The sequence below is a fragment of the Perognathus longimembris genome, chromosome 15, assembly GCF_023159225.1.
Source record: "Perognathus longimembris pacificus isolate PPM17 chromosome 15, ASM2315922v1, whole genome shotgun sequence".
NCBI lineage: Eukaryota > Metazoa > Chordata > Mammalia > Rodentia > Heteromyidae > Perognathus > Perognathus longimembris.
This window is the reverse complement of record NC_063175.1, coordinates 43,741,528-43,765,724: the sequence shown is the minus strand read 5'-3', so window position 1 is coordinate 43,765,724 and position 24,197 is coordinate 43,741,528. Positions and strand designations below refer to the sequence as shown.

Sequence of the window (24,197 nt, the reverse complement as noted above, 5' to 3'; positions counted from 1 at the left end):
ATTAGTGATCTCAAACAATTTATTTATTATGATTTTCTGTATCTAATTGGTCATAATAACTACACTGCTCACCAGTAATCAGGGCAGATTAGAAATCCACACTTACAAACGAAGGAACTTTCTTTTTCTTTGGAGCAGGAATGGGGTTTGAATGCAGGGTTCCTCTTTACCACTTGAAGCATGTCCTCTAGCCATTTTTTTTTGCATTACTTTAAGTTTTTAGTGTTTTGCATGGAGTTTGCCTGTGAACCACAATCCTTTTACATCTATCTCTAAAGTAGTAGGGATTACAGTCATTAAACACCACACCTAAGCTTGAAACAACTTATTTACAGACAAAAACAAACCATTCTATTGACAAGCTTTCATATAGTACACTTATGGTAAAACTACTACTGCTTGGTTAACTATATTTTTACAATTCATTAGGGATACACATTTATTAGGGATAATTCTCTCTCTCTCTCTCTATATATATACATGCATACATACATATGGGCAATTTTGGAGAATTGAGCTCGCAGCTCTCTAGAGTATAATTTGAAGATGAAGAAAAATACATATGAAGGATAGGGGATGAAGCAGTATAAGTGTGAAATTCAGAGACGTAATTGAGACATCCAGACCAAGTAAATTCACCTTTAGTCCTAGCCAAAGAGGCTGAGCCATCCGACATAAGCCAAAGCAACTTGAATATGAGACACCCCCTCTCAAATTAAGGGAAGACAAACATTGGCAGTTCCAGCAGGTCCCTGCTAGCCCTAAAGAACAAAGGTTACAAGATAAGCAATTCTGTCTACTGTGATGTTCAGAAAACAAGAGGTTTAGAAAGAGCAGAGTTAAGTTGTAAAGTGAAGAATGTACTATTAGATGCTGATCTGCCAAATGGGATAACAGAGGTAAAAGTTAATGTCCTGTTAGCCTAACAGCAAAAATCTCGCTCCTGTAAACTGCTTGCTTTGCCTAACTTGCCTGAACAACTGTGTATGATATGTGACCACCTGTACATGGTACATGTGAGTTTTGCCTTGAAAAACCCAGCCCTACTGAGGCCCAGGGCTCTTCTTCTCCATCCCCATGGGGGAGAATAGATGCTGCCCAGCCAAATAAAGACTCCTAGCCTGATTGACTGAGTGCTGGTCACTATTGTCATGGGTACAAGGCCCACCTGAGTATACAACAGTAATGTATGTGAGTCCATGTGGTATCGGTGTGTCAGAGAAAGAGAGAGATGAGAGAGAGATAAGGATAGAGCAGTCTGTCCCTTTCTTTGTATTCTTTAAGTTTTGATTATAAAATACATTAACTTTAGTTATCACAAACTTCCAAAGGATAGGCAAAACATCCCTCCCTTTGGAAACTGGATAATACAGTGCTTGCCTTAACTTTACACTTGCACAGTGCTAGTGTAAAACAGAAATAATCTTTGGAGAATGCCTCAGTTACCAAATACCACAACAGAAGTGGCCAAGGGCTTCAGAATACTTGAGAATTTGAATTTCAGAGGGACTGGCTTCAGTGGCTCCAATATGTAGATTACTTTTAAAGCTGCATTTTCCTTGCCCACGATAGGGGGTGCAAGGCATGTCACCTGGTGTAGAATAGCCCAGTGAATGAGATGTACTTTGGTGTCAGCTAGTTTGAATTCTGGTTCTATCACTTCAATACATTCTAAGTTACAGACCTGACACTAGTCAATAAAGACTTGCCTTCAGCATAATCTTCTGTAATGTTAACTTAAAATGGCATCAGTCAGAGTTCATCTTTTTAGGATGGCACGAGGTACTGCACATAAAATGCGTGGAGCATAGCACACAGTGAGTGTTCAGTAAATGTTAACTATCAAAATGATCATGGGATATCTAAGCTTGGCACGGTTTGTAATGGCAGCAGAAGAACCTTATTGCATTATAGGAGGGACTTGATTCACTCACCTTATTGAATAGTGTGGGGTGAATTTTCCTTATTTCCTTCCAAAGTCTAAAAGTACAATATAGGTCACAGAAAATCACAGTCTTGTTTTTACAATGTATGAAGTTCCATTAGATTTTCATTGAATGTCTATTGTAAAAATAGAGAGGAAACTACACTAAAATTCTAGACTCTGCCTGGGCTCTGGTTGCTCACACCTGAAATCCCAGCTACTTACAAAGCTGAGACGTGAGGACCAAAGCCTGCCCAGGCAAAAAGTCTGTGTGACTCTTATCTCCAATTAGCCATTTGAGCTATAGCTCAAATGACGAAGTACTAGCCTTCAGGAGAAAAGTTACAGGATAGCACACAGGCCCTGAATTCAAGCCCTAGTACTGGCACAAAGGAAAACAAAACAAAACTAAACAAAAACCCAAAACTTCAGATTTTGTTTCCTGATACTTGCTTCAAAAATAACTTCATTCTGCACTAGGCAGGCAGGATCTACCTTCTCCTCCCACATTTCATGTGAACCCAGGGCTGGTTTTTATACTCATTTGCCAGTTTGAGGAAGCCAAGACACCATATCTTAGTAACTTTGACCACCAGCAGAGAACTTAATGCATTGTACATTGGAAACTTAACTACTGACAAGTAGCAAAAGAATGTCAAGAACAAAAATGGACCCTTATTACATTACCAGGAGCTGTATATGCATTTCCATCATTACAGAAATGTCTTTCCATGTTTTTACTTGATCTTTTGTTTACCCAGACTTCGAATTCTTGTATGTGATCCAACCGAGACTCATCTCTCATTATGGTGGTCAGAAACACTGCCCCTCAACTTTTATTACAGGTTAAGGTACTAAAAGATAATGTAAAATAGCAAAATAAATAGAAAATCAGTAACATTTGGATACTAAATTTTTACTCAATAGTATATTGGAAAAGCAAGCTGACAGGAATAAAGTCCTGCTGGAAGAATATAGCAAGTATAATTGCAATACTACTACTATTACTACTACTACTTCTACTATATAAAATCAAATCTGCACTTTTTGTGTAAGTACCATTTTTTCAAGTACTTTTATAGTGGTTCCTTATTGTTTTTTTTTGCTCAGAAAAACATGTAATTCAAATTATAGCTACAAAACTTCCTTGAAATTTGGAGTATAAATAAGGCATTCCAATAATTGTGTGAAGAAACTATGTGAACAATTCACATAATGAATGAACAGATGTGTGATTAATTCACATGTTCTAAGATTGACAGTGTTAGAGATAATAGATTCTATGCTACCGCTTCTTTAATTTGACAAAATTGTCTATACAATTCTAACTAGCATGTAACTTATTTTTCATGTTTGTACAAAATTCTGGTTTCCAATAGGCACAGATATAACACACACACACACACACACACACACACACACACACACAGAAAGATACATATATCTTCAAAAAGTTTCTAGGCAGGGGCTGGGAGTATGGCCTAGTGGCAAGAGTGCTTGCCTCCTACACATGAAGCTCTGTTTGATTCCCCAGCACCACATATATGGAAAACGGCCAGAGGGGGCGCTGTGGCTCAAGTGGCAGAGTGCTAGCCTTGAGCAAGAAGAGGCCAGGGACAGCCCTCAGGCCCTGAGTCCAAGGCCCAGGACTGGCCAAAAAAAAAAATTTAGGTGAAGTGTGTAGTGGAATGATTTGTCACTTTCTTTTTACATTGGATTTCTTTAAACTCTTAAATATAGAAGTCTTAATTATTAAGTTACCTCATGTCCACTGCACTCAAAAGTAATTAAATACTCAGGCTCAGACACACATTGTGTTGTGAGTATGTGTGTATGTATGTGAATGTGTATAGTATTCCAATATTTTATCATCTGGACCCAGAGAGATAAAGAAAGCAGGATACAGAATACCATAAGACACTGATTCTACAAGTCAGGACAGGGAAGAAGTCACTAGCATTTCTAGATGGAGTCAGGACTAAGTACTTAAGGGCATTAAAAACTAATTTGGATGTCATTGAAAGAATATGAAGTGTTTCCCCTTGAGAAATGCTCAAGATTAAGGAAATCACTTAAAGAGTAGGACCAACGTACAGTACACAACTTCCTAGTGACAACTTGAAATAAGGAAGTCATGAGGAACTGGTTCTTTCCCTCTTCCATGAGGCAGGTTTTAGAACATATTCTGTGAGGAGGGAGGATAACATCAATAATCTTACTCACAGTATTAGATAATACTGACTAACGCATTAATAAATTACATCTTCCATTAGGATGGAGGGAATAAGATGGGGGTACTGGTGGTATAAATATGATCATATATACATATACGAAAATGTCACGATGAAAGCCATCAGGTTTTGCAATTACTGTATACCAGTAACATAAAAGAAAAATAAACAAATCACATCTTGGAGAGGTCTAATCTACTCAGAGACTACCATAGAATAGGCTTGCTTCTTTTTTTGACCCTGAAGTTCAGTTTATTCAAAACTTATAAAAATTATTATTCTCAAGAAAATAGTCAGGTGGTACAAATCTGTAAACTCAGACCTCAGGAATATGAGGCACCACGAGTCTGAAGCTCACCAGACTGTGCTACAGTACAGCAAGGGCCCTCAAGTTCAAAAGTTATATGATATAAATGACTTACACAAAGGCTCTCAGAATTTCTGATTCTCTTAGTACCCCCCAAAAAACATAGCATGCTACTTGGAATATTTAGAAAATAGGCATATCTTATAATATCAAAGTTTACAATTTTTAGCCTACTTACATCTTGTTCTGAAATTATCTTTCTATTCACGAAACCTGCATCTGCTTTATAAGGACTTGCAATGATGTTTCAACTGATCTATTCAGACCTTGAATCTCTTCTTGTCTCTCCTAGCTTCTCTGTCTTGTACCTCCTGTTTCAAATATCCTCCTATGAGAATTAATCCTATTCAAGCTTTGAGTCAAAATTTTCTGGTTAGCAAACATATATCAAGAGAACCTTTCCAACAAATGTATAATGGTGCTTGCAGAAATCACATGAACTGACTCTTTTCAAGAAGAACATCTCTATTTATGATATAAGACAAGGAGAGCCTCGAATATATCCAACTGTATGTCTTACTTTTCTTTGTAACCCCCTTTTGTCTTCAATAAAGTACCTTGTTCATAAAAGTCATCCAACGAGTCATTTTTACACAATCTTTTCAGTAAAAATTGGCAAAAAGTTGGTTTTCAATCATAACTCTACCACAAAATGTTTTTCTATTAATTTCTTGCAATTGAAAATCTTACCAAATTAGTATTTTGACTCAGATTAGCCACACGGCATGACCACTGGAAAATGAAAGTGTAATATATTGAATTTGAAAGTGTATATATTGAATTTAATTACCAAAGCATTGGATCATGCAAGGCAGAACCTCAAAGGGCATATGAAATACTAAGAAAATAAGAAGACAGGTTTTACTTTGGATTCATGAGTATCTATATTCTATTCTCTACCACAGTGTAGGCATTGGAAAAATGTTATTGGTGGGGAAAGGTTATATGCAATGTAAGATTAAAAAAAAAACATATACAATCGAACCAAGGTAAAACTTTGCTTTAGGGTAAACAGATTAAAAACAGGAAAAGCAGAGCCCACTAACGTTAACTTGGGACTCCGGTGTAAACAACACAATTACAAATTCATAAAATGAAAGAAAATTGCCTTTCTTTTAAAATTGTTTCAATTGCCTGTAGTGGATTACTTCTCAATGATCTGTTCATATCCCTGGCCTGAAACACAGCTAGAGTTTGTGCTCAGTGTTGCAGCTATTCATAAATGTTCCAAATAAGATATTTAAGATAATAATGGAGAGGAATGTTCCTGCCTCCCTTTTTATTTTTGCTACCATGAAATGACTTCTTTCTGTTGGGTGTTTGGAATTAGGTTTTTCAGACTTTAGGTCAAAAATCACTTTCCATAATTCTTCTTGCACTCTGCTTCAAAAAAAATACAGAGTAGAATTTTGTTAACCAAAACCTATAATGTACTTCATTTCACAATAATAAAATGTCCTCTCCATGGTGCTGACTCATTTTTTATTCATGTATGTCAACTCTTCTTGAGGCAGCTAAAGTACATGGATTTTTCTGATTTAAAATGTTTGCATGTCATAAACTCAAAACTTCTATATTCCATGCATGAAGGGGCTTTTTTTCTTGATGGGAGGAGATGCAGTTTAACATTGTAATTTACATTGAATTCACTGAACTTAGAATGCACTCGGGGAGTTATAAGGGTTCATTTCTCTGCAGGTTAGAAGACCTATTTCTAAGAGCACTCAAGTTAAATTTACTCCTGAAAAATGCCATATGACAGGCTTTATTCTTGATGAGGTTTGTGTCAGAGATAAGGAAATAGATATAATGTAGTTTGGCATTCCTAGTGTCCCTAAATGGCTGAAAAATCTGGCATGCTTAAATATTAAAAGAATTGTTCAAATGTTATGAAAGGAGCCTCAATTCTGGTCAGAATCAGTATGGATTTATAGGGTCTTACTTTACTCCTCCTGCCTAAAGAATTTTTTAAAGAAGACAAAATGTCTAATGCAATGGTTTTTAGGCAGTGGATAAACAAGGGATCTCTGAAGGAAGGAAATCTTTTGATTTCTCCACTGACGACATAAAGTATATTGTGATTTCAGAAAAGATACACAAAGCAGCCTACAAAAAGCCCTCAGAAATCTAAGGTGACCTAAACATGTAAAATGGTGGAGAGTAGCATCCAAAAGCAGAGAAATGCGCAGGAGAGGTATGGCAATCTACAGAAGCCCTGTTACTCTTTTGTTCGTTCCTGAGTGCTTATTGGTAGTTGTGCCTGGGACACTTCACAAGAAAGGTCAAAAGCTACCCCTTAGCAGCTGAGGTAACAGTCTTTGAAGCCCATGCGGGACCTGGAGTAAGTGGCATCCCAGGCGGCAGTGAACAATCAAGTAACTTATGAGGCTTTAGGTAAAGATCTTAGGAAGTTATTTTCTTAGTAAAGGGGTGAATCCGATTACCCACACCTTTACGCACCTTCCCCTAACTAGATCAAAGGCAAGGCAAGCCTCAGCGAGGTTATTTTTCCAATTAACTGCAACTTAGAACATAACTCAAGAACACTTTTTAAAGCACAAAATAGTATTCCAAAAGATCACACACACACACACACGCACATGCACACACACACTCACACACATCCAGTCAAAAATATCTCAAAGAAGAGATAAAAATTAATAACCTGAAACTGGCCTAGAAGAGATATTGATAACATAATTCCCAGACAAGACACTGCCCACATCCAAGATGGTGGACATAAGACTGAGCACATAAATAGACTGGGAACAGACAGAAAAAGAGCCAAAACTAACTTCCCTAAATGCAATAGGCAATGTGAAATGCAGAAATAAAATTGATTGGACTGATATCAGACTCGCCAATTTAAAACTTAACTTTTCACATACTTGTATATGTATGAATACAGCAGGGTGACTTTTTCAAAATATACTGTGCACATGCATGAAAACTCACAATACAATCTGTTTATATTATGAATGTATACTAATTCAACTATAAAGGAAAACAAAGTAGTGACTTTAAAGACATAGAGCAAAACACTCTTCTCAATGAAGCGCACAGAACAAAAGGACTTTAAACCCATGCATAATGTGTGAGTTGTAGTAGAATCTGGAATGCATAACAATCTCTTCCACCTGTGTTCCAAGTTGAGAAGGTTGAGAGTGGACAGAAAAGACAAAAACATTCAAGGATATGATGCCCCAATATCCCCAAATTTGATAAAACCTGTAAACCAAATGATGAAGACTCTCAATACACTTCAAGAAGAGGAAACAAAGAGAGCTACAAGATATCAACCCACCACTGTACAGTATAAATGGAAAAGAAAAGCATTTTTAAAGTAGAAGGAGAGAGATTCACAGGTAGAGAGGTGCAAAAATAAGTATACGTGTCATAATCTTATAGAGGCTAAGGCAATATTAAAAATGCTGGATTAAAATAATAAAAGAAAAATGTGCTACCTTGAAATCTAGGTCAATGGAAATTATGGGGAAAAACCCCCACAACCCTCGAACTTTCCATACATCTAAAGATAAAAAATTAATCACCATCCAAACTGCCCTTCCAAGGAATAGCAAATAAGACTTTGAAGAAGAAAGAATCTATGAATCTGATCTGACCCAGGAAGAATGAATGCAAGTGTTAAAAGGGAAAACTAACTGTCTGATTAGAACTCAAATGTAGTATTGTTTTTAACTTTTAAAAGATGTCAGCGATGTAAGGAGGAAACTTTAGGAAAGCCCTGCGAAATGGAGTTATGCTTCATTATAGTCAATAGTTGTAGGTTCAAGATACATATTATGAATTTCCAGGCAACTTGAAAGAATCAAGATAGTCACAGCTAGTAAGTCAGAGGGTGGAAAGTGTTTAAGATCTGAGAACCGTACATGAATCTGATTAATTAGGACAATTAGGACTGTGCTCTATGTAGCTGAATGATTTAATTTCATTGTTGAATTGAGATGTGATTTTGCTGGAGCATGTATGAAGTGTGACTTTCCTATAGCTCTGTGTTCTGCTTGTAGATCCTGATCATGGGAATTTGACACAATGCTTTCCTCTCCATACCAAAAAAAGAAAAGTTCAGACATTTTCCATTTTATGTTGTATTTATTTGGGAGATTCTGTATTATATTTGACACTTATTTCATTTAATAAATTAGCTTTTAATTTTTTATGTTATTTCTCACATTCTTCATTTGTAAATTTGGGTACCTGGAGTCATGGAGAAAATGAAGAAATGGACTGAAAATTGTACAGTACTTTGAAGAAATTCACTGAGTCATTGTGCATTGAAAAGTTATTTTAAAATTTTTGAATTATTCAATCTAATATTGAGATACTAAATAGCTCAATTGCTATTTTATTTTTATGATTTGGTTTTACAGATGACAACATACATTATAAAATATAAGTTGTGAAATGTTAATTTTATGAATAAAGAAAAGAGAGCAGATTTTAGAGATTTCTAATCAAATATATATAGAGCAAAATTTTGCTCCAATAATAGTATCTTTTCTCCTTCTGTTCAATAATCGTGTTCATTTTTTTATGTAACGGATTTTTCCAAATAGCTTTAAAAAAATTCACCAGGTATAAGACAATGCATGTGCTTCAGACCTCAGAGAGCAATGAGTGAGAAAAGTTACAAATAGAATGTATGCATTATTAATGAATCACCCTGCAGCTGTCTTTAAAGACTGCAGGAAGAGGCCTATAGGTTTGAAGACACTAACCTGAAAAAAATCATAAAAGACAAAACACATTCTTCCTCATATATTCTGAGTAATGATCTCATGAAGTGACCTTTTCTTATCTTTTCTCCCTCCTCTCTGGGCAAAATGTGCTCATGTGGAAGGAATTGAACTCTCCCATTCAGGATTTTCTAGTCAGGATTTCATTTTATGTAAAAGTAGGAGTTCACATTTTGTCAGGTGCTCATGGCTCACACCTGTAATCCTAGCTACTCATGAAGCTGAGATCTGAGGACTGTGGTTTGACAAAGCCAGTCCAAGCTGACAAGTCCACAACACTCTTATTTCCAAAGGACCAATGAAACCAACAAGTAGCAACAACAAATTTCCTTTTGTTTACTGTACACACAGTGCTTATAAAATTTTAACCTTAAAATACATTTCTTTCCAAAAAGATGTCATAGAAACGAAATTTTCACATGGTGATGATTAGTCTTGATTGTTAATCAATTGGATTGAAAAACTGCTTATAAAAATCAGTTTACTACACATCTCTGTGGTAGGTTGGGTGTAATGCTAGATTGAAGTAAGGGAGGCAGCTCACCCTTCCTGAATGTGAGCAGTACCATCCCATAGGCAGAACCCAGCCTGGAATAGAGAAGGAAAAAGAAGAAAGCTGACTGTATCGTCACTTGCTTTCTGCTCCCTGGCCACCATGATGGGAGCTGCTCTTCTTTTCTGACGGAGTCTCCCCAATGTAATTTACCCAAACCTTCTACACCGGAAGCCAAAACAAACTTATCCTCCATTAAGTTTCTTTTCTCAGCTATTTTGTATGGAGATGGGAAGAAAATGCCTCCCATCTACATTAGTTGAAAGAAGGAATAAAACAGTCATTTCATTGCTGAGTTTGAATGTAGACTTGCATGAGTCGTCTTACTAAAAATTAAAGCTTATAGCATATATCAGCAACACTTAGGCTAAATAGACAGAAATAAAACAAACCATGAGAGGAGTTAATGAGCAATAAGGACAACCTATTTAAGGTCATGTTTTTGGTACAGGGGACTTTGTTATGTTAAAAACATATCAACTTGTGGTATTTAAATATGTGCATATAATCTCTCTAGAGTAAGTCTTACAGAGCCTTATTATCTGATTATTTTTGAGACAGGTTGTACTCCTGTTTATTTTATTTTCGCCCCTTTTGATTCCTTGCTTTCTATATTATTCCTTAAAAAGATTTTTCTTTTTCTCTTATTAAGCACTTAGGGATGTTTTCTAATTTTAATTGGACAAACTACTACATGGGTATAGTGGAAGTCTAGACTCCTCATAATGAAGAGCATCATTATCTAAAGGACATGGTGTTGAAATAATGCATTTTTCCTTCACAGCTTCCTTCGGAGTTTGGGCCATGTTCCTTATTATTGCCAGGAGCATCTGCACTTCCATGGTAACCTCCTCCCTTATCTGCTGAGTGGCATCAGGGCGAACTGTCAGAGATGACGACGTAGTCTGAATAATAGATAAGCGAGAATCCCCCGACATGGGTTTGACGGCCATAAAATATGAGCTTTGTGATTGCCCTCACATTCAAACACAGGGACTAACTGAGAGGATATTATTTCTAAATGTCAAGCTAACTGAAATACTGGAGTGTTTCAGTAGTTGCTTCTGTTATTAGTGTTTGGAGCAATTACAGCAAGAGCTGTTGGGTGCCATTTCCCACCTTCACTGAGAAAATCTTTCCTTGCTACAGAATTTTAGCTACTTTAATTCAAATTGGGCTTTTCATGCAAATGCTGTGTTTGTAAGAGACACTGCCAATAAGTTGTGCCCCCCTTCACTTCTAATAGGGTTGCATTTCCAATGGGATGATTGTACTTTATTGCCAATAATATGTTATTAAATTACTATGATAGAATGAACTTGCCATCTCCTTGGTGAAAATTGTTAAACTTATTGGCATCCCAATATGTTAAGTATATATAGATTTTATATTCCTTTGCTAATGTTATAATCTCTTATGGCACTATAGAAAGTCAGATATAAACTGAGTTTAAGGTTTATGCACACAGTAGACTTTCTCAAATTTTCAGTGAATTCAGAAATATCACAATTAAGTTAGTGCATTTGTAAAACAAAAGAAAACATAGAGCAAGTAGGCTGCAAGAAGAGATATCAGGCTGGGGATATGGCCTAGTGGCAAGAGTGCTTGCTTTGTATTCATGAAGCCCTGGGTTCATTTCCCCAGCACCACATATGCAGAAAATCGGCCAGAAGTGGCTTTGTGGCTCAAGTGGCAGAGTGCTAGCCTTGAGCAAGAAGAAGCCAGGGACAGTACTCAGGCCCTGAGTCCAAGCCCCAGGACTGGCAAAAATAAATAAATAAAAGAAGAGATATCATATTTGGCAGGTAATAATTGTAGAAGTAGGAGGGATTTAGTAATCCTCAATTTATTTCTCTTCTTTTTATCTCATTGTTTTAAATCATAATGACACAGCCACAGTGCATCCATGAATGCCAGGATACAAAGGGAGGGAGAGAGTGTGATTAGATAATGTAGAGTTAAAGAAAAACTGACAAAAGTCTTCCTTGTGAGAACATCTAAGGGAAAAGTATATTCAAATTCTTTTCATAACAGTCAGTAAGATTAGAGCTTTGCACCAACTGTAGGAGAAAAAATGGTCAGATGCACTCTGTCCATCTAGGAGCACACATCTGGACACTTACTATTGTAAATTCATGTTTTAGACCAATTCCCAAATTTCCCACTGCAGGAGGAGTGGGTGTAGGGAAATAGTTTTAAGAATTCATGTTAAATGTTAAAATCATTACCCTCAAGAATATTTTGCCAGGAAATGATATTCTTAAATGAATCACCATTTGTTTGAGCAGTATAAAGATCTCACTACTCACCTAATCTCTCAATGGAGTAATACCGCTGCTTGCTGTCCACGCGCACTGTCTCAGCGTAAGGACTCCCAACGCCGTAGCCAATTATGTAACCTCGCACCACAATATTGGGGTTCAAGGGAGGAGTCCAGCTCATGATGATGCAGTTCGTCTGGGGTCTCACGTGAAGCGAGCTTGGCTGATCAGGGACCTGGGACTCTAAAGATTCAAAAAGAGCCAACTTCAGTATGTCTCATGTGTCTACAGGGCAAGGAGACAGTCCCCTCTGTACAACAACACAAGTACCATCTGCCACAGAGGCCCAAACAATACTTCATGCATTGCCCAGGTGGAGGAGAAAATCCTTTATTCAGCATCTACCACATTTCCATGTTGAATTTGTGACAGAAAGTCTCTCTTCAAATCTATTTTTTATTGTCATTGTAAAGTTGATGCCCAGAGGGGTTAAAGTTGCCTGAGTCAGGTATTGAGTATTTTTCGTTTTTAATTTTTTGAGAATTTCCAAAAGCATATTTATTTTAATCTCTAAATATGCATGGAAGCAGGCACACAGTTATTGGAAAAATCATTATTAAAATTTCCCCCAAATTAATCAATCCATTTCACACTTATAACCTTGTCTTAAATAAGTGAGAGATTAAAATAATAAAAAGAATCCCACTTTAGATGAAAAGTCAAAAACTAGTCTTATAATTTTTTTTTTTAGGAATGTGACCTTGAAGAGCAGTGTCACCTCTCCCCTCATTTTCTCCCTGAGTTTCCCTCCTATCCCGCTGCCCCCACAAGTTGTATAGTTCCTTTTCAACATGGTGTCTAGTGGGTATCATCGCCGCTTGTGTGCTTATGTATCAAGATGTACTCCGTTCCACTCCCAAGGCATTGTGACAGCATACATCTTTATCTCAATAGAGCTTTCCTTGTTTTCATGTAATTCCTCTGAGTTACCAATAATAATGGCCTAATTAAGCAAATAAGAAAAAGGGAAATAAGACATGCAACTGTCTAGCCCAACAGCTACTTATTATAATTTGAAAATAAATTTACCAGTTTTTCATAAGAAATGGTCAAGGTGAGCAGCTTAGTGGGCCATGCTCTGTTCATCATGATTAGGACACAGGAATGACTGTTTAATGCATTTGTGCAAAATATATTGCTATTAAAGTAAGTATTATGGTTGCTTTTCCTTTGCAATTTAGTGAAAAAAGTTGAAAGAATACTCTATTGACTTTATCTATATGCAACATGCAAATTTCTAACATATATAGTAGACGGAAGTATATCTTTCATTAACATTATTAAAGTTGGTATTCCATACCGTAGCTATTAAAATTCTCTAAAGATGATATTTCTACAGAACTTTCGCAAACTACTTTTATTGTTCTAATGATGTCCCTTTGTGAGTAAGAAGGAAAAGGTATTATTGTGGGTCCTTAAAGAAGCTTGTGATATAATATGCAAAGGCCTCATAAAAAAGTACCTGTCAAAATGTGGATATAAACATTTATAGCAGAAACACGATGTTGGTGAAGTATTTTCCACTATAAACCCTAAATAAGTCATAAAAGAGATGAAGGGGATGGATTAGTATTTTTCAAAGCTATTGCTGCAGTCTGCCAGTGCTCTTGAAATGTAGTAAGCTCTACAATCAATTCAGTTTAACATACTTGAAAATTTGCAATAAATATTAGAAAACCAAGAAATAGACACAATTTTATATTAAAGAAACTAACCAAGTGATCTTCAGATTTTTCAACACTGACTTTAAAAGTAAGATGAAAGTACAACCATTTGAATTTATTCAACATTCTTTACAACCAAAGGAAAAAAAACTTAACATATTCTCAGAACAAAAAGGTTTCCCTCATATCTCTGAAAACTATAGATTAAATCTCTTGTAAGCTGGTTAAGTTAGTACAAACAGAAGTTTAAGCCATCGGGGTATAACTGTACTATGGCAATGGGTATACCAACTAAATATTGAAGAAGAAAAGTAACCAATATTCCTTATATTCTCCACTTTTCATAACAATAGCTTTCATCCTAGATGCCTACCTCAATACAATTTTTTTTTTTTTTTTGGCCAGTCCTGGGCCTTGGACTCAGGGCCTGAGCACTGTCCCTGGCTTCCTTTTTGCTCAAGGCTAGCACTCTGCCACTTGAGCCACAGCGCCACTTCTGGCCATTTTCTGTATATGTGGTGCTGGGGAATCGAACCCAGGGCCTCATGTATATGAGGCAAGCTCTCTCGCCACTAGGCCATATCCCCAGCCCCAATACATTTTTAACATTATAAAAAGTAAGAGTATTAATGCATGAGAATATATGCTGCTTCTCCATTTACATATTCAGTGGGCGTTTGCCACACGATTAAGCTCAAGGCCCCAAAGGACAGCACCTTTCAAGGCAACATTAGAATTAAGTTATCCATAATATATGGCCTCATCAGAATGGTAAGTAGGCCAGGAGATTGTCCATCATCCAAAATGATCAATTCATGTCCACCCAGTCACTTTTTAATATAGAGACAAAAATCACAATTTTACTTTTATGCTACCTAAGTGAGTTTTTTCTAATACAGATGACCTTATGGGTTATGAAAATGGTTATTACTAAAATGAGCCATAAAACATCAATTTAGTAATTTTTCTGTGAGAAGCATGTGACATGAGTACACTTTATTTTGGATCTGAAACTGAACACTGATGCTCGGAAGTACCTGAAAATTTTTACAAGGATCAGAACTAAGGAGTGTGTACATGTAATTCGTAGAGGCATACCATGGAATTATTGAAGTAATTTTAAACCAAAGGGATTACATTTGGCCTACAATACCCAAGCTAATCATACCTAAACTTCCACTGGCATCTAAATGGTCGAAAATGTTTAGGTTAAGTGCCATTTCTCTTCCCACACAATTTTATTAGCTGGTATACATTTTACAATGTGAGAGAACTTATTGGCACACACATGTGTGTATATATATATATGCCATGTATGTACCCAACACACACACACTCACATATATATATAACATATATAATATTACATATAATATGTGGTCACATTCACCATCTTATTACTTTTTTATTCATCCTGTATACCTTCTTATTATCTTTCTCACAATTTTGGAAGATTAGTCCCATCAGGACCTTCTCAAATGCTCCTCCAGTGCCTTTTCATTTGTATGCTTCCCCCATCTCCCACAACTCCCCATGCTTGATGACAATATGGATTTGTGGATCTTCAGTTTTACTTTGTTCTAAAAAAAATGTATTCTATCCTTTGTCTGATGGTTACAGTTTTCCACTAATGATTAATGTTCCCATGTAGTATCCTAGACAATTTAACAAATGAATTTTTACGATTTTTCAATGATTACTGTGCATGTCTTACAGTCCAGTCAAGGTTTTTGGTACTTTGCTGGGGAGGAAAATAAAAGGAAATCCTAAGAACTTGACAAATGACTTACGTAGTAAGCCTCCCCTCTTAGATCATAAAAAGCCAACTTTATAAATGTCAAAGGTGGAAGAGTTGAAGGCAAGGGGTAGATCTACTGCTAGAATGAACTTGGTATTTAAAGAAACCAAAGGAAGTCATTTATCTTCCATGTAAATGGGAGATAAAAATAAGAAGGTAAGAAGAGTCAGCCAGCCAGTGTATAAAATGGTACTATTGCTATAGAAAGAAGTGTAGTTACTCCTCAAAAAAAAATTAAAATCTACCATATGATCGTGTAATTCATCTCCTTAGTATGTATACAGAAGAAACCATAGAAAGAACTCAGACATGTGTTTGTACACTCATATTCACAGGAGCATTAAGTACACTTGAAAAAACAGTGAAAGAATCCCAGTATGTAGCGACAGATGAATGGATAAACAAATATAATATATTAATGCAATGAAATAATATTTTATCCTTGAAAGGTTAGTAGATTAGTCCTGTGAACTAATAAAAAAAAAAAGCCAAATAAACAAGCAACAAAAGGCCCCAAACTGTATGAATCCATTGATATGAAACACTCAATACAGGTAAACTCAAAGCAGAGTTTTAAGGGACAACAAATAGAGATGAAAGGAATGGGAAGTTATTGCTTAACGAGTATATCCTTTCAGGTTTGCGAAATGAAAAGCATCCTGGAAATGTGTAGTGGTTGTAGTTCATAACAATGTGAACACAATTAATGTCACTTAAAAATGGTTAAGATAGTAAATTTCATGGTAGATCTTAAAACACAATCATAAAAAGAAATCAAGACCCAGAATTCAAGTTCCACTAATTATGACAAATCAAGGTAAATAATTTTATTTAAATCATGAGACGATCTTGAATCAGTTTTTTTTCTATGAAGAGTAAGAAAAGTTATTTTTACTAATTACTTATTTTTTAGAGGAAAGGATATTTCAGGATGGGAAAGAAAGAAAAGGGGACCACAGAGATGCTTTATCACTGCTGAGTGACCAGTGAAGAAGCAAAGTGGAGAGATTTTGGAGCATGAGGACAATAGGTTGCTAGCAGCTTGAGTAAAGATTTAGTTATCATTCTCAGGCCGTTGGCTTGGGCAACCAGAAGAGGATGCACTGAGAAAAGGATCACTAGTTGTATTCACTTTGAGTCATGTTAATTTCAAGGACTCCACAGGGGTCCAAGGGTCTTGAGGAAGTTGGGTATATAAGTGTGGGGAACTGGAGAAAGCTCATGCTTAGAGATGTCAATGTGGAAGTCATTAACCTATAAGTGGTACTTAATCTAAGTATAGTGTATGTGTATAAATAAGTAGAATACAAATAATATCATGTTGCTGTCCTTCTCATGTTCTGCTCACTGTTGTATACCACAATGAAAGATGGAACAAAAGACCAATTGTGATCTGGGCCTCCTCTCCTTTACCTCTCTGACCTTGCCTCCTGTAACTGTTGTGACTTTATTTTAGCCAGTTGCTTCACAATGGATACTCCGCTGCTTCTCAGAAATACCAGGTACCTACTGGCCACAGGGATGGTGAAGCAAAAGAAAGGGAGCATAGAGATGCTTTTTCACTTTCTGAGTGACTAGTGCCTGTCCTACTGCATCAAGATTGTTGTCAGTTTTTTCATTGTAGGCTTCCTTTACAACCATATTTAAAATTATAACCCTCTCTTCACCATTCCTAGCCTCCTCTCAATTATTTCCTATAGGACTTAGTACCAATTATTTTTTTTACCTATATAATGTGATTATTCTGTTACTCTGGGTCTCATCTTCTGTCCTAAGTTCTATAACTGCAGTAAATAGAACAGTTCCTGGCACAAAGTGCTAAAAAATTTTGGCAACAGGATGTGTGTTTCTTATGAAATGATGTAGATAGATACATAGATACATAGATAGAGATTAGATGACAGAGAGATCACAGATAAGAATTTAGACAGGGGAAAGGAAAGAACGATATAGAAATGAAATGCAATGAATATATAGTTCATAGACCTCTTTTTTTCCTCTCAGCAGCTGAGAAGATTTGTTTCTGTTGTTTTTTTTTTCAATGAAAATGATTTGCTCTCTACTGTCTGCTGCTCTTGGCACTGGCAAGTGCCGTCAGAAAGCAGGTACTTTTGACAAATAAATACTCACATATTTGTTCTCCGCTTAGTGCATTGCATTTTTATGGGGCATTTTGTTAGAGTTCTGTTCCAGTTCTTAACAGTCTGTATTTCTTTACAGCAAATTACATAAAGTAACTGATATACTCATCCTTGTCTTCTCAGGCAGGCCTGATGCATACTAATGTGTCTACTTGTATTGACAGTGACTGAATCCAACAGTTGGCTTGGTCTCCCTTAGGCTACCAACTCCACAACATTCCTTCTATTTTAATGGTAATGGGTGGCCTCTCTCATTCACCAATGAACTCTATTCCACTTTTTTAAACCATTCTATTCATATGGTTTTTCTCAGTATTAATATCTTTTACAGTTTATAAGTACCACAATGGGCTCAGTGGTACTCACTCAATGTGTTCAGAGGAACATATAAAATTAAGTATCATGTCCATCAGGATTCAGAATTGTTCCATTGTCCTCCAGTTTTCCTCATGTTTATCCACTGGAATCAGCCTTCTCTTTAAACCCGCCTTAGTCATTTTAACCTGGGAATTTAATTTTTTTCCCTTGGCAAATATATATCTTTCTATGTAATCTTTATGTCTTTATTTCCAGCATTATAAAATTTAAAACTATGTGGGTTTTTGTAACCTGTTTTCTTTTATGACAATAATGATGAAAATTTGTTTATATACACATTCTGCATCGTATGCATAATGCATGTTTGACATGTATTAAATATTGCCTCATTTATCACATCATATGGTAAATCAATGGGAAATAAAGAAAGGGAGAAACAAGATATTCCATCACAAGCTTCAATGAGATGCCTCTAGCTTAAATTTAAACAAAATTCTTAACTTTTGTGATGCTTAACTAAGCAAACCACAAATTCCCCATTTCAGATTAAATCAGCCCTTGTTTAGACCGAAAGCTGGACAAACATGGACACCACCTGTCAAGTCCTAACGAAACAGCAGGAAGTAAAAATCCCTATCTAGGGCAGCAGGTAGGCATGCTAACCGAAACATCTTATAAAGCACAAAGAACGTTATATTACTGAGAAATTTCTGAGTTCCTGAATAATGAGAGACTCTAAGCAGGATGGTTAGAATAAATACTTACGATGTGGCTTTCTAGAATCATTGTGGACAGAAGCCCACCACTGTTCAGGAGTCTGGTTTCACTATGGAAATGATTTTCAGATACTATAAATCCTCACTAGAACCTGTATGCTCCTAACATAATGTGTTTGATCATTTAATTTGAAACAAATAATCTCTAGATATTTGTAAATTATAAACCTCATTCTGAATTTGTGAGTATGTGTCGGGGGGGTTCTTCTTGACGAATCATGTACTAAAAGATTTTTTTCAGGCTCTTTTTCTTCTTTAACTATACTCAAGTTCTAAACTCTCAAAACCATAAGCTTATTATCTTGCTCCAGAATGTACAAAAACACCAACCATATCTTTAAGATATTGAGATGAATTACTTTGGAGAAAACCAGATCTTCTTAATTTCTAAGGCAAGAGGAATGGGTGCATTCCTATAATAATGGAAAAGACATAGCAAAGAAGCAAACAGATATGTATAGACCGCATTTATCTGTGAAATCAGCGAAAAGTGAATCTGCATGTGTCACATGCATTTCACATAAATATCCAGTGAAGACTGTTGATAGTGTCACCCATCTACTCAATATTAATTGAGTGTCTCCAATCTAACAAGCACTGTGGCAAAACTGAGAAGTTCAAGACAAAGTAGGGTCCTCAGTTATCATCTACTGAGAAATATGACAGCTCAAAGATAGAGTATACTAAAACTGCTACGAAGGTTTCGATGACAGACATCTGAATGAAATTCGTTGGGTGGAGGTAAAGGTGGAGGGCATTTCATGAATTCTGCAGGACCAGTAGGCATGAAATATGTGAGGAATGACTCTGTGGCAGAGGGTACATAGAGGCCAAAAGCTTGAGACAAGCTGCAGATGAAGTAATGCACCTGTAGGGAAGGTTAGGATAGGAGACATGATGGAACATCCAAGGTAAAGCTGAGGAGAGGGTAGGAGGGTAGGAATGTAATGACATCTTCAACTCTCACTCTGAATCATCACTTTGGTAACACTTTGGAGCCCAGATGACTGGGAGCTATAACCGGTGTCACAAGAATAGGTATAAATCTATGTTCAGGTGACAAACAATGATGACCTCAACATGTTGGTGGAAATGAATAGAGAGGATGAATTCCAACACTACTCAGAAGATAGGCAGAGTAGGTCATGCTCCTCTGCCTTCAAATTCTATCACCAGAATCGACAACCAATGAATCACCAGAATCAACTTGTTTGATGTCAGAGAAAAAAATATGTGCTACCCAGAGTAGTGGCAATGGTCTTGCACTCTTTAGTGAAAAATCTTAATAGTTGACATGCCAACCTCATTTTCTAGTCATTTGTCAAAATAGCAAGAAATGCTTATGTCTTCTGTTACTCTAATTTAGTTATGTATTCCTAGGCCTGGCTGTAATATATTGATTTTCAATCATGCTTGATAGAAAATGTTAATTGTATTTCTTCAAAGTTTCATGTAATTTTTATATTTTATTGTCTGAAGTTCAATCTAATTGGAATTGTGTTAAACTAATTATTAACTTGAGAAAAACTAAAATTTATATGATATTTATATTTCCTATTCACTACATATATATCTCTTTTACATATTCCAATCTTATCCTATATCTTAAAATAAAAATTTTAAATATATTTCCTTACATCATGTTAAATTTGTCTTAGTAGTTATAATATAAGTGGCTTTGTAAATGTACTTCTTTCAATTTTATTCTAATTTTTTCTTTTATAAAAAGCAATATTGTTCTACATGTAGTTTGAGAATTAAACTATCTTATTAACAGTTATGATTACTTTAATTGCATCTTAACATAGTTTTATTGGAATTTCCAAATACATAATCATATCACGTGTAAAAATAATAAAACTTTTCCTTGCAAAAAAGCACTATATTGCTTTGAGTAACAGAAATATTAGGTAACTTTTCAGGCCTGTTGGGTTCTTAAAGAAAACACATTTAGCATTTCACTATGTAGCATGCTGATTATTCTTTGTTTCTCAAAAAGCACATAAAATTCTGAATGTTTTTAAACATTTTTATTAATTTTTTAAAAATGTTAATAACTGCCAAGTGCCAATGGCTCACACCTGTAATCCTAGCTACTTGGGAGGTTGAGATCTCAGGATCCTGTTCAGAAGACAGCCTTGGGAAGGAAAGTCCATGAGACTCTTATTTTCAATAAACTAGTCAGAAAAAGCCTAAAGTGGCACTGTGGCTCAAGTGGCAGAGTGCTAGCCTTGAGCAAACAAAGCTCAAGGACAGTGCCCACAATCTGAGTGCAAGACCCAAGACCAGCGCACACAAAATACGGTTAATGACTAATTCTACAAAATGTCATTCCACATCTAATGATATATAATGGTAAGACATTCTTCAAAATGGTTCCTTAATTAGATACTTGTTTTTTTGTAAGATTGTTGCCCTCTTTTATACCAGAAGTGAGTAAAACTATTCCCTTTAATGCAGATAAAACTTTATCAGTGTGAACAAGGAGATGCTTCATGGCCTAACATGAGGAGTATTTCACTCTCCAAAAGAACTAGGGTCAAAGTCTGACATCTACTTGATCAAAATCACACAAATCAGCAAGTTATTACCAGGCTCTCTGCTGTGATTGTCTTAATAAATTCTCACAAACACCTACAGAGATGCATGCTCTTCTTTCATTTTCTTTATGGATGAAGAATCTCAGGGCTTGAGGAATCAAAGTTACTTGTTGAAAATCACATTATGGTGAATGAAGATGGTTCAAATCTAGCTCTTAAGTCTCTCAAACCCATCACACTCCTGTTTGTGAATTATGTCATAAGTGGTAACTTATGTCCACCAAGCCAAGTCAGAGGAAGGTGTTCTATGAGAAAATTAAAAAGTTTCCATGATTACCTTTTAATATTTTAATGAGAATATTGGAATATTTGTCCCCAAATAAATAATAGGAATCAGCCTTTGTACACCACAGTCCTGAGAGTCCAAATAGTACTAACCCAAGGACTGAAGACTTTAAATTGCATTCAAGAATTAATTTGTCTTTGCCTCCTTCACTTCTTTTATAAGATGAATCCACTTGACTGACAAAAGAACACTTCAGTATTATTCCATAGGTTCTCCAGTGTGTTCTTTCAGTGAGGAACATATATGACCATAAGTGGCTCCTATCAAAACATCTATGAGATAGCAGGTGCTGGTACCACACGCCTGTAATGCTAGTTACTCTGGAGGCTGAGAACTGAAGATCACAATTTGAAGCCAGGACCAGAAGAAAAAAAATCCATGAGAAAAAAAATCCATTTTATGACATGGCACTTACACTCTCCAAATACTATGTTAACATTAATTTCAATTTCAAGAGCATATTCCTTTCTATCTTGTATTATCCAAACCTTATTTTTTACTTCTGATTGAAATTTTTTATTTAGATGCAGTTCAATGGCTTGTCATAGACTTGTTTGAAAAAATCTACTGAAGTACCTTTTAAATATAATGTCTGATTTTGTGAAAATTTTTAAAAATTGGTTTATAATGATTGTTATATCACAGTTGTAACTACTTTCAACGTCCCATGTGTATCTGTAGCTTCTATTATTGATGATGTTCTTGTATCACCTTCCTGTGGTTGTACCTACACTATCTCTGTAATCTTGAGTATATTGGAAACCGTGTATACTGGTATTAGAAGTAGGAAATTGAAAGGGAATACCAAAATTGAGAGACACAGGGTAAAAAAAGAAAAAACTATAAAAGCAATACTTGCAAAACTGTTTGGTGTAAATGAACTGAACACCTCGGGGGGTTGGGGGGAAGGGAAAGGGGGAGGAGGGAGGGGGTATGAGGGACAAGGTAACAAACAGTACAAGAAATGTATTCAATGCCTAACGTATGAAACTGGAACCTCTCTGTACATCAGTTTGATAATAAAAATTTGAAAAAAAAAATCGGTTTATAAAGCTGTTCAATATTTTTAATATAAGAGGTAAAGCAGTCATCAGGTTTCTCCTATATGTCAAGTACATCTGTTATTTCAATTCATTTTATTCAAATTCTAAGAGACATATCTTAACAATCCCTGATATAACATTCATTTCTACATAAATTTCAGGCTGCAAAAATGTAGCAATCATAGTTAAAGTAAACTAACAACTTAAATGACATTATGAGAAATAACTGGATAAAACCAGATGTCAGAACATTTTAGGATATTCCAGAGAACCAAAATATGAAACTAACAGTTCTGCTGATAAAATAAGTAATGGAAAATTAAGAGGCTTAAATGCTATAAAAACTACAGGCAAGCGGGAACTGGTGGCTCACACCTGTAACCACAGCTACTTAGGAGGCTGAGATCTGAAGATCATGGTTCCAAGCTAGCCTGAGTAGGAAACTCCATGAGACACTTATCTCCAATAAACCACTTGGAAAAGGCCAGCAGTGTCACTGTGACTCAAGTGGGAGAGCATTTGCCTTGAGCAGAAGAAGCTCAGAGACGGTGCTCAGACCCTGAGTTCAAGCCCTAGGACTAGCAAAACAAAACAAAACAAAGAAACTAAAACAAATTTACAGGCTTGCAAGCTAAACTTTGGGGGTACCTGAAGAAATTTTAATATGATCAAAATGTTAGGAAAACCCAATCTACAAAAATTAAAATTAAATAATTGGAAAAAAAAGCTTTAAAATAGCATAGCACTTGTAATCATATTTTAATTATGTATGCTATACATTTATTCATTAAAACATTAAGTTCCTGTATGCATTTACATACATACATACATACACACACACACACACACACACACACACACACACACACACCTCAGAGAATATGAACTTAAGGTGTTAAGAGTACTATATTTTTTTGCCTGTCCTTGGGCTTGAACCCAGGGCCTGGGCACTGTTCCCTGGGCTTCTTTTTGCTCAAGGCTAGTGCTCTACCACTTGAGCCACTTCCAGCTTATTCTATTTATATGGTACTGAGGAATGGAACCCATGGCTTCATGCGTACTAGGCAAGCACTCTACCACTAACCCACATTCCCAGCCCAGGAATGCCAAGTTTTTTAAATGATAATTTATCTTTGTGTGTGTGTGTGTGTGTGTGTGTGTGTGTGTGTGTATGTGTATGTGTGTGATAATTTGAACTAAGCCTGGTGTCACACATGCCTGTCAGCATGATAGTAGGGAGGTAATGTCAGTAGCATCATTAGTTTGAAGCCTGAGCAAACGAAAGGGTGAGAACCTTTCTCAAAACAAAACAAAAATAATGGAAGATGTTCCTCAAGTGGTAGGGTATGTAAAAGTTCAAGTGCTTAGGTGGTACCAATAGTGCACACCTGTAACCTAGCTACTAAAAAGGCCAAGAT

General features: G+C 36.0%; 1 protein-coding gene across 1 annotated transcript in view; it reads right to left on the bottom strand.

Moving 5' to 3' along the window:
• Dcc (DCC netrin 1 receptor) overlaps positions 1 to 24,197 on the bottom strand; it is a 961,067-nt gene that overhangs the window by 132,061 nt on the left and 804,809 nt on the right. Inside the window, exon 15 of the mRNA XM_048363596.1 lies at positions 12,142 to 12,336. Coding sequence (XP_048219553.1) covers positions 12,142 to 12,336 — 195 coding nt within the window. The remainder of the gene's footprint in view (positions 1 to 12,141; positions 12,337 to 24,197) is intronic.